The sequence below is a fragment of the Numida meleagris genome, unplaced genomic scaffold (assembly GCF_002078875.1).
Source record: "Numida meleagris isolate 19003 breed g44 Domestic line unplaced genomic scaffold, NumMel1.0 unplaced_Scaffold119, whole genome shotgun sequence".
Classification (NCBI taxonomy): Eukaryota; Metazoa; Chordata; class Aves; order Galliformes; family Numididae; genus Numida; species Numida meleagris.
The window spans coordinates 1,996,816-2,009,065 of NW_018362987.1; the positions used below are offsets into that span (position 1 = coordinate 1,996,816).

A 12,250-nucleotide genomic window follows, 5' to 3' on the forward strand; every position below is an offset into this window, starting at 1 on the left:
CACAAATAGCCAGAGAGGTAATGTGAGTCCTAGGTGGGCAGGATATGAGGGACCTGGAGAAAAAGAGGTGTCTCTGTGGGGTGGGCTGAGAAGCTGGGGACAGTGGAATATTTTGTTGGGGCATGTGTATGTGTTTGAGTGGACAAGGGGTGTAAAAGGATATTGATAAAGGGATGGAAATTAGCTTATATGTGAAATGTCCCCATTCTACAGGAAGCCCTCTGGAGGATCAGGAGGAAGTGCTCTCCCTTCTTATTAGCTTGAATTAGCACTGGATAATTAGAGGAGACGTCATGGTTGTGAGTCAGGAAGGAGTTAGGCTTTCTTGTATATGCAGTGTGGGGCAGGGACATTTGCCATTGAGGGAAGAGGCGTCAAGGTGGTCCCTGTTTGCCTCAGTCTCCTGTAGGTCAAGAGTGTATATGAGGTTCAGAAGAGTTCCCCTAGGGAGTGGTAGGTTGTGTTGGGTGCAGCAGGAGCACCTGAGTTACCTAGCACTCTCATGGGGCTGTGAGTTTCTTTTACAATTCCCTTCCTAGGCAGCCATGGCTATGAGATCCCTGTGGACTGCTACCCTGCTCCTAGCCCTGACAGTGTCTACGTGCTATGGTGTTCCAACCTACCAACATTTTTTGATGACACACGTGGACTTCCCCAGGACACAATTCTCGAACAATGCCCTTTATTGCCAAGTCATGATGATACAGCATGGCATAAATGTCCATGGAACGTGCAAAACCATCAACACCTTTGTGCATGCACCACCCACAAATCTGAACACTCTCTGCACAAACCAGCCCAATTGGGCCCTTCATACAACGCAGCAGCAATTTCCTGTCACAGTCTGTAACCTGATCAGGAGGCATCCAACCTGCACATACACCAGTGTCAACGGTTTATGGGCGTTTGGCCCGGTTCCATGACGAATGGGACGGGGGACCCATGGGCCCACGCCCCGGGAAAAGGGAAAAGGGAAAAGGGGAAAAGGGTAAGGAGATGGCCCTGAGGGCAAAGAACAGCGGCAACAATCTGAGGAGAAACAAACTAATTTACTAAATAAGATATTGGAATGCAAAACAACACACTATAACACAATATAATTACAATTTAAGCTGATAAATCCAATACAGAGAGAGAGAATGTCCCAAAATCAAGGTAGGCCTTACTCTACTACCGACGATAAGACGGCTGGAGAGCGAGGTGCTGCCAGGACGAGAGACGGGCGGAAAAAAAAGGGATGAGGTCTCGTGATCTGCAAGTTTTTATCTTTTCCCTCTGGCTGGAAATGGTAACAGAGGAGCAAAGTACCCTGGGGAATGTAGTAGTCCTTCTCTTCTGAGAACCAGGTACATACAGTACATGATGTTATGATGTGGAATACCAATAACTGAAAATCATAAAACAATGACAACCAGCAATCAATTCAACCATCATGTCCGAGTGGGATGTTGGGGAGGGCTTCCCGTGCATCTGGATAACACCTTCCCATGACACTTGCCCCTTGGAATATCCCGTATCCTTTTGGACGTGCCTGACCAACCCTGAGGCTGTCCTCACTCTGTCTACTGCTCTTGGGCTCAGAGAGGAAGGTGTCAAAACCCCTGGCATCCTAAATGCTGCCCCTTAACTTTAGTACCCCTAAAGCCTTGGGTGTCTCCTAAGTCCCATTGGCTGCCCCTAATTGCCTGAGTCTCTTCTAGCAACATTGGGCCACCTCCAGCCCTCTTGAGATGGTTGCACTGAGGCCCACTGCCACTCTGTTCGCAGCTTTTACTTGCACAGAACAAAACAAAATAAAAACAAGAGTTCTTCATCAATAATACTTGCAAAGAAAATCTTATTGGAATAGCCATTAAAAATTATCCTAAAGTACTCATGCAACAAGCTTAATATATAAATAGCATACAAAACAGCTGGGCTTGGTCTCTGCAAGCTCCAGTCTGCCCAGTAAGTCTGCTTAACAGAGCACCTGAGAGGGGACTTAATGAAACTGTACTGTATATGTATGGGATTTGAAAGGTCATGGCCTGAACCAATGGTTGAGCACCAGGTAAGAAGGTGTGGCTAACCAAGGGAGCTCAGGTACAAGCAATGCATCTGAGTGACCAGAATGGGTGGATGCTGTGTCCACCCCCACCTCACCCTCATTTTACAGTTAGCAGCCCAGATAGCAGTATCTCTTTTTGGAGACTGTGCCCTTCTTGAGACTTCACCTGTCTTTGGAAAGGGTGAGCAACTTTTTCCTGTGTCGCTTTCTAAACTTTATCTTGATGAATGCTTTACAAGCGTGCTCCTATCCTAATAGGATCCTAATATTCTAATCATTGCATTCTGTTGCTACACAGTATGTGAAGGACGAAAAAACCCATAGTGCTGCAGGAGCAAGTCCAGAGGTGGGAAACAAAAGTATTCAGAAGCCTGGAGCAGCATTCTTATGAAGATGGGCTGAGAGAGGTGGGCTTGTGCAGCCTGGATAAGTGAAGGCTTCTGGGAGAAGACCTCATTGTGGTCTTTCAGTATTTAAAAGGCTCTCATAATCATGAGTTTACATGGTCTGATAGTGATAGGACAAGGGGGAACAGGTTTAAATTAGAAGAGGGGAGATTTAGGTGCTGGGGGAAATTGTGTACTCACAAGGTGGTGAGGCACTCAAATAGGTCAGTCAGAGAAGTTCTGGATGTCCCATCTCTAGATGTGTTCAAAGCCAGTTAGATGGAGCCCTGGGCAGCCTGATGTATCTGATTTAGTGGTTGTAAATCCTACCCATGGAAATGGGTGTGGAAATATGACCCTTATAGTCCCTTCCATCCCAAGCTACTATATGATTCTGTGATATATGTCCCATTTAGGGGACAGTATAACCTGAGAGAAGTCTTAGGGAAGATGTTCCATGAAGATGATCCAAGGGGAATGCATGCTTCTATGTCTTCTAGGGTCTCAGGGATCCAAGCACCCTTGGAGGAATAATCCCTGAGAATGCTGTTGCTGCACACTAGGTGCCACCATGTATGTCGGCAGGTTTCCACAAGCTGACCAAGACAACAGGAAAGCTTGGAGGATTGGCAGGGTCAGAGAGGCTGCCATGCTGGCTTGCCTGGGCCACAGTGAGTGAAGAAAAATTGTCTTGGGCCACATATGAAATATAAAATGTAGTTAATCTATGTAAGTAACACAAGGCATTTTTTTTGTATATTTTTAATTAAAATGTAAAAAATCCAAGATCAACAAAGACATAAAAGTAGTGGTATTTTTGACCTTGTTTTTGTGAAACTAATGCTTCCATCAGGTTCAATGGGAGTGGTTGCAATTCTTAGTGAGTTCTCCAAATGTTCATCAATAATTTTTGATAAATATCATTTTGAACACTGTTATGGTTTTAAACATAGTACAGACTAGTTGATTTTTACCTTGAAAATGCATGTTTAACTTATTTAAATGAGCAGTCAAAACCAAAAAAAATTGCTAAATCTGTGAGCCATTTTTCATCTTCAAGTTCCGGCACAAATTTTCATTTTGATTCCATAAATGACTTCTTTTCATTTTGCAAATCTTAAAATCTTTTTAGCATTTTCCCCAGCTTCACCACCTTCCTTCAGAAGAGTAATTGATGTCCCCACAGTCAGCATCCATACTTTTAAGGAACTCCTGGAATGGGCTAGGATTCAGTCCCTTGCACTTTATGAAATTCACAGTTTTGATGATGATTTGCATAACATTATCCGTGTTCAAAGCTTTTGCACATAAATTTTCTTTATGTACAATGCAGTGGTATTTCATCAAACGTGTGTTGCCAGTGTCAATTGCATTATCTTCTTTTAATCTTACCAATCTCTCTTTGGAGGCTGCCAGCCACATCACTGGGGCACCATCAATAGCTATACCAGATATGTTGACAAAGCTTAAAGAACATCATTTTAGTGTGATTTTTCTAACTCATACAGCATGTGAGATTTAGCTGTGTCTTTTAATGGCACCAAAGAAACCATTTCTTCAGTGACATTATATTCATTATCAATACCTCTAATGAAAATGACAAGTTGAGCCAGGTCTGCAGCATCAGTACTTTCATCTCTTGCCAAAGCATAAAATTTGAAATTAACAGCTTTTCTCTCCAAATTTATTTTGATAGATTTTCTTATTTCTTCAGTTCATGTGGCTACAGTCTGGCGAGATAAACTGATTTTAGAAAAATCCATTTTTTAAACAGGACAAATTACATTTGCCATGCTTTCCAACTTACCATCACTAAATGGTTTAGATTTCTTTGCAATCAGATTTGTGACCAGAGAACTAGCTTTTATAACAGGGTTATAGGGTGCTCAAGGGTGTGTTTCATAGAACTTTGAGCAACCCAGTCTATAAGAAAGTGTCTCTCTTCCCAGAAAGGGAAGTTGAAACTAATTGATTCTTATAGTCCTTCCCAGCCCATACCATTCCATGGTCATTTAACTGATTGCCAGAGTAGGTGCAAGTTGGATCCTTCCTAATCAGTTGTCAGACTGTGACACTGAAGGGCTGCTGCATTGTACAGAGGACCCTTTCAGTATGGCTGGGCAGATGGTCTCCAGATCAATGGCCAGTGCATGCACAGAAGTGTTAATAGTTTTTGTAAATGGTTTCTGGGCTGGTTCAGTCCAATTTTGTGACTAAATAGGGCGGAGGGACCCATGGACCCACATCCTGAGAGAGGGGGAAGGGGAAAAGGGGAGAAGGTAGGGAGATGGGTCCGAAAACAAAACAGCGGCAATGAGCTAAGGGAGGAAACTAATTTACTAAATATGATAGTGGAATGCAAGATAACACAATATAATACAATATAATTGGAATTGAAGCTAATAAATAAAATGAGAGTGTCCAAAACCAAAGGCCTTACTCTAATGCTGAAGGTGAGATGGCTAGGGAGCACACATCACAGTGACAAGCAGCAAAAGAGAGAGCAGTCTTGTGACTTGCAAGCAGTTTTATGTTTCCCTATAAATGGAAATGAAACTGTAAAAGTGTTCTGGGTTATTTAGTTCTTCTTCTCTTCTGAGAACCAGGTACCCGAAAATATCAACAATCCACGGAACTGGAACATTAACTCTTCACCTCCCAGTGCATTACATGATGTTATGGTGTGCTATTAATACCAATAAAAAAAAATCATAAAACCATGACAGTTTTGCACGTTCCACTGACATTCACGCTACATCACACCGGCATGACTTGGCAATAAGTGGCATTGTTCTTGAATGCTGTCTTGGGAAGTCTATATGCTTCCTCAACCTATGAAGATTTTTTGGAACTCCTGACCATGTAGACACTATCAGGGGCAAGAACAGGATGGCAGTCTACCATGGAGACCTCATGGCCATGACTGCCTAGGAAGGGATGGACACATTGTTTAGATTCCTGTCTTACACTGTAAAACTGCTATATCACTTTAGGGAAAGGCAATGGCAGATAACCAGTTCTAAACTACCCAAAAACAGGTGATGGTCACAAAACAGTTAAAGAAAGAAAGATTTGCTTACCCATCCTAAGGATCAGGGCTTGTCAAATATTCCAAAAGGAGGGCTCTCTAGAAAGAGATCCTTCCCTTGAGGCAGCCAGCCCTTAAATGAGGCTTAGAGAGGGGGGTGGAACCTGGTCACACAGGTAAACTGCTTTCACCTGTGTTCCCAGGGCTAGCTGTGTCCCTTCACCAGGTGCTCAATCATTGGTTCAGGCCATGACTTAGCAATTCCCTTACAATCCACTCCTTCACAGCATGAACCAATGATTGAGCATATCGGGGGCAAGATATTCTGCACAGTTTATGATGTAACGGATGTTATTTAATGACATGAATGCAACTTTTTCCAACGTGGTATAGATGGAAGGATCTATACCTTCCATGAACTGGAGTTTTCTACTGTATCTTTTCAGCTTTTTGTACTGTTGTTCCTGTGAAATGACACCTAGAAATCTGACCGCTACTCCTGGTCCTTGTAACTTTTGTGAGTTTATTGCCCATCCTTTTCCTTGTAAGTGGGCCGATAATGAACTTCCTGCTTTTTCCAGCATTTCTATTGAAGCAGAAATAAGTTTCAAGTCATCAATATAATAGTACATTTTTACACCATGAGGCTTACTCCAATCTGCCAAATCATGTGCTACCAAATTATGACAGAAAGTTGGTGAGCGGATGTGTCATTGTAGCAGTACCTGAAAGGTCCACTGTCTACTTTCCCAAGTGAATGCAAACTGGTCCTGTGATTCTTCAGCGACTGGAATAGTAAAGAACAGGTTAGCCAGATCTAAGACCCAGTGATAGGTTTCTGCTTCTCTACTTAATGTGTCCATAAGAGAGGCAGTGTTAGGTACTGCTGCATAAATTGGTGGGGTGACTTTGTTTAATTCCATATAATCTACTGTCAATCACCAGGTCCGGACCCGCCATATAGGAGAGTTGTAGTTATAAGACCTGTACACAGGTCTTATAATCCTCACCTTTTCCAGTTCTTGAATTGTTTTTGTGATTTCTGACTGTCCCCCTGGGAGCCTGTATTGCCCCATATTAGTGATCTGGCACGGCGGGGGCAATTGAAGAGGTTCATGTTTAGCATAACCCTGCAAGATTGACTGTACCGTCCATATACTAATACTTCTGATTCTACTACCTGAACCCTCCAACATTAGTTTGGAGAGTGAGTCCCACAATAAATCTTTACCCACTATATACTCCTGTATTGACACGATCGATACTTTGTACTCCTGAGGAGGTAGGAGTCTCACACACCCAATTTTAACCAAGTTTGTGTTACAGCGATCTTTTTTTTCACCATATCCTCCTACAATGGCATGTGTACCAGGAAATTTTGATGGGTCACCATAAACTATCGGCATCTCAGCTCCCATGTCCACTAATGCTATTACTCTCTGTATATTATTTTGGGACCAATATACTGTCAACTCAGCGTAGGTCCTCCGGTCCCATTTGAAGGCCCTAATCCAAAGGGGACTTTGGTCCCCCCCTTCATGCCATGAGTTGAGAAATCTCTAGGTCTTGTTCTTTTGGAGGCTTGGCTGTGGTCACCTGACCCCCCTGGGGTGGCTGACATTTCTAAGATTGTATTAAGATGTCTTCTAGCCTCCATGCTTTTGGATGGATCCTATCTATAGTCCTGATACCTTCCCTTTTAGTGGGAGAAGGTGTAAAACATTGTTTTTCATGAAGTTGCCTCCACAGGTTTAGGAGAACATGGTTAGGTTATCTATCAGTTTTACTAAATAGTACCCCAGCCCATATGAGGTCATTCCACACTTCTTTTCAAGAGACTCTCATGGGCCCTGACTGTGGGGGGGAGGGGCGGTCTTCGGGCTTGGACTTCCTGAGGTCAGTATTCTTTTTCCTGTATTTCTCAAATATTGCACTTTGATCTTAGGCACTCAGTCTTTCCGAGGTCAGCCACTAATTGAGCAGCCTGTTGAACTATGGCCTCAAAGGCTACTAAAGGATTTAAGACTGCTACTAGCGACCCATAGTGATGGGGGGGAGGCTTGCTGTAGTATCAAGTCTCTCATCCCTGCAGTGAATTTGACTAAATCGGAACTTTCAAAAGCATCCTCATAGATAGCCTCCCTCATGCCTAGCTCCCAGTTACAATCCGGAAGCTCTTCCGTAGAGTTCCGTAGACCACTATCGATAGGCATTTTCAGTTTATCAGGCCACGTTATTCAGCATGCAGCCATCAACCATTGAATTAATGAGTGGTTTTCCTCATTATGCTGTACAGTGACATACATTCTTTGTCTGAGGGCAGGGTGAGTGGTGACAAATGCAAGTTTAGAGATTTCCGGACAATTTACAACAACACTCTCTGCTCTCATATCCCATAAGCAGAGTAACCACGGCAGCACACTCTCTCTGGGTTTCTGCATGAATCTTTCCACTAAATGCACTAGTTTGACTGCTGCATACGGGCAAGCCGCTACATGTAGTGTCATCTGGGCATGGGGCAACCCCACTGGTCTATCTTGCATCTGTTTTGTTTACTGCATCAGTGTAGGTCAGATCTCAAAAGGATTCAGCTCAAATGGAGCCTCAAGATCTAACCTCTTGATTTTTGTCATCTACCAAATCTGGGTTATACGGGCCCATTTGTTCAGGGGCCTCGGTAATTTCTAGTTATATATTCCAGATTTTTTTTCAAGGGAATAGCCAGATTTGTTTTTCTTCTGGTTAATATGTCAAGCTGTTGTTCAAGTCTTCCAGTTTGGTCACATAGCAGTTGGTTTTCATATTCCAGGGTGTTATTTGGTAGGTCTAATTGGTTCAAAGCCATTAACAGTGGCCACGCCATAGTGGAAACAGCCAGCTGTCATTCTTTTGTAGTTAATATGTTTTTACTGAAACCATGAAAGTATTCTTCCGTGTTGGTCAGGGACTCAAAAACATTGCCCATTATGCTGCAAGGGGCCCCATTTATCAAGCACCATGGCAACTCCATAATATGGGGATCCCAGAAATCCCAGGTTATGCCCAGGCAGAATCTTATCAAGAGGGGTAACTCTTTTCCCCACTGATCCATTCAATTATACTCATTAAGTACACCATTTTCAGTATTCTCTTTTTCAGGAGGGACTGCCTAGCTCACCAAACGTAGGGAAAGTTGGTGACAGTTAGCTGTTCTAAAAGTCCTGCAACAAATGAGATCAGTCTCAATTTGCAACACCGCAAGAGAGAGTTTATTCAACTAAGCAAGCGGCAAAGTGAGCAAAACAGCGCTGGGCGGCCAGGGAGTCAGTGCTCCGCCAACGGCTCGCAATCTAAGTGGGGTTTGAGTCCTTTTTTTATGCAGTCCTTGTCTCCTGTATACGTGGCCTTTCCGGGGTACTCTGCCTTGCTTCTGCATCCGTGCGGGCTGTTGCTGGGGGGAGGGGTGGGGGGGTGGTGTCAGGATCTGCCTCCTGGTGGTCACTGGGATGATGGTTCGTAGTTATCTTCACTGCTTTCAGCTGCTCACGTGTTTGAACCAGGCGCCGTTAGCAAGGTTGTGGTTTTCTGATTCCCGTTGTTGCAACACTGTTTAGGTTACCGGATGTCCCGACAAGTTGGGGGGCTTTTACAAAGCAAACCTTGAGTTTTGATTTGATTAACAAACCTCACCCTTTTATTTATTACAATAGCCAGCTTTAAATTACCCAAAAAAGGGTTGATGGTCACAAGACAGTTAAAGAAAGAAGATTTGCTTATCCATCCTAAGGATCAGGACTCACCAAATACTCCAAAAGGAGGGATCTTCAGGTAGAGATCCTTCTCTTGTGGCAGCCAGCCCTTAAATGAGGCTTAGGGAGGGGTGGACCTAGGAATTGCTTTCACCTGTGCTCCCGGGGCTGGCTGTGTCCCTTCAACCAGGTGCTCGGTCTCTGGTTCAGGCCATGCCTTAGCAATTCCCATACACTCATAAGGATTAATGTGAGAATACAGCTTTCTGTCTGAACAGTCTCAAAGGGTGCCAGTCAGAGCATGGTATTTCTTAGTCTTACATCTTCAGTTGGAGAAGAGAAGGTTCCAGGGAAACCTCGTTATAGCCTTCCAATATTTAAAGGGAGATAATAAACAGGAGAGAAATCAACATTTTACGAGTAATTAATGATAGGACAAGAGGACAAGGGGGATTGGTTTTAAACTAAATGAGATTAGTTTAATTGGTTTTTAACTAAATTTAGATTAGATGTCGGGAAGTTTTTCACTGAGAGGGTGGTGAGGTGCTGGAACGCTTAGGAGGTTGTAGATGAGGGTTGCTGGAACTGCCGAGAGAAGTTGTAGATGTCTCCTCTCTGGAGGTGTTCAAGGCCAGGCTGGATGGGGCCCTGGTCAACCTGATCTAATGCTTGATCTAGTGGTTGCCAATCCTGCCAACCACAGGGGAGTTGGAACTAGATGATCCTTGAGGTCGCTTCCAACCCAAGCCATTCTGTGAGTCACTCCTAAAGAATGAGTTGGTGTACGTCAATATATTGATGACGTGATGATCAGGGGTCCTAACACTGAAGTGGTGGGGCAGACCCAAACAGACATAAACATGCATTTGGAAAAGCTAGGGTTTCAAATTCCAGCAGAGACAGTACTTCTCTCATCCTTGGAAGCAAAATTTATAGGCATCTGCTGGAGGGAAGGAACAAAGTGTATTCCCTTGTAAGAGATTATTCCTTTTTACACCTTTGTCTCAAAGCTTGCTGAGGAACAAAGATGGACAAGTCCAGGCAAGTCCTGGTCAAAGTTCGAGCTAAAGAACAGAGATGGACAAGCCCAGGCAAGTCCTGGTCAAAGTGGGAAAAATCTTTTGTCTGAAGATTTGCAGGCCAGGGGCAAGGAGAAAGAGATAAGTAGCAGCTTAATGGCTGGGAAACAGTCTTTTGTGTGGGCTCATCTCGAGGGAGATAGCCATCTCAGGGGGTGCTGCACATGACTCTTACCTAAGCACCCAGAAGCATCCAGGAACACCTGCACATGACTCTTACCTAAGCACCCAGGAATGCCACGTTGGCAGCAGGATAAAAATGGGACCTACAACCAACAGAAGTGAGGTCTCTGACACCAGATTCCTCATGACGTGCTACCTTCTGCTGCTGGACTCTCCTGGGCCTGCTACCCGCTTGCTGCCTAAGGATGGCCACTCTGCTGCTGCCTTCTCCTGCGCTCCTGCTCCTGTATCGGCCTCAGACCATTGGAATGTCATGCAACAGGACGCTGCTCAATCTTTGGTGGTGACTGTCCCCGCTTCACGTCATTCTTGCTCTTTCCTATCTTTCCTATTGCCCACTTTCCCTTCCCCATCACCCTATTTTGTAATAATCACCAGCCTTCCCTTCCCCATCTCCCTGATTGCCTAGGATCTGTAATAAACTGGTCGAACCAACATTTGAACCATTGTTTCTTAATCTCACGTTGGGTATACATACATCAAAGAACCTCCTCTTTCTCTGATAATCGGAGCGAGACATCCCTCCAGTATGCATTTCCTCCAAAATTCTAACCACTTTTGAACAGCTGAGAATGCCTGAAAACAAGGAGGAGTTACAGCATGTTTTAAGCTTACTGGTACTGTGGAGGAAACACATCCCAGATTCCTTCATCATAACCTACCCCTATATGAGTTAACACTTAACTGAGCCAGCTGACAATGTATCTCAACTCATAAGGAAGCCTTAAAGACGCTATATTTTGAAGTTAGAGGTGTATCAGCTGTTTCCTCTAATTGAATCAGGGGTCGTAGAGACCCTGTCCCTTATCACATTGGTCATGAAGACACATCTTGCAATAGGGGAAATTGCCCAGACTTGCCAAGGAGAGGTAGGGCCATCCATCCTCCAATGTACTCTGCACTCCATTCAGAAAGCACTTTTGGCTCCCTGTTCCGACTACAAACTAAGCCCACATTGCTGTTCATTCTCCTTCACCACCAATCAATGTTCCAGTGGTTAAGACATTGAAAAAGTTCTGGAGATTTTCCAGAGGACATTACACATGTACTGCATGTCAAATGGTTTTTGAGGATTTACAAGGAGAGAGGCTTCTTCACTGCCTCTTGGACAACCTTTTCCTGTGCTGTTACCCATACAGTGTAGAAGCACTTCCTGATATTTAGATAGAGCCTGTCATGGCCAAGTTTTAGCCCATTGTCTCTTGACCTCTGGACACCACTGAAAACAGCATGATTGTCTTCATTGCATCCTTTCTACATATATTTATATAAATCTTCCCAGATCCCTCTAAGCCTCCTCTTTTCCAGTCTTAGCAGTTCCAACAATCTCAGGCTCTCCTCATAGCAGAAGTTCTCCAGTGCCTTGATCATCTTGGTAAACCACTGTTGGACTTTTTCAGGTGTTTCTGTAAAGCTGAGGATCAGCACCATGCTGATGGTCTCCACATAGTGTTGATGGGAACAGATAGCTGTTTTCTATCAGGTTCCAGCCAAGGACAAGGGAGTGTCTTGGGTCACAGGACTCCTTAGGGATGGCTGACACAAAAATAGACTAATATTTTCCAGAACTTGTACTGACTTTGAGCAAATCCTGGGCTGGTCAGCTGTTTCCATGGCCGGGGCTGGGATCTGAGAAACTGCTGACCAGGCTGCTCTTCTGGAGAGGGAGTCTTGATGTCATGGTGAACTGGTTTTAGCTGAGAGAATGTTAATAATAAATTGATGTTTTGGTTATTGTTGACTGACGGTCATGTCCCTGGGTTGAGCCAGGTTCTCTGGTGGAGAAGAACCATCACTAG

The 12,250-nt window shown here is 44.1% G+C and overlaps 1 protein-coding gene across 1 annotated transcript; it reads left to right on the top strand.

The window, feature by feature from the left end:
• Nucleotides 1–545: 545 nt before the first annotated feature.
• Nucleotides 546–1,491, top strand: LOC110390481 (angiogenin-like). The gene is made up of 2 exons (XM_021381806.1): nucleotides 546–904; nucleotides 1,416–1,491. The coding sequence occupies exons 1-2, from the start codon at nucleotides 546–548 to the stop codon at nucleotides 1,489–1,491; spliced, it is 435 nt and encodes a 144-aa protein (XP_021237481.1).
• The last annotated feature ends 10,759 nt before the right edge of the window (nucleotides 1,492–12,250 follow it).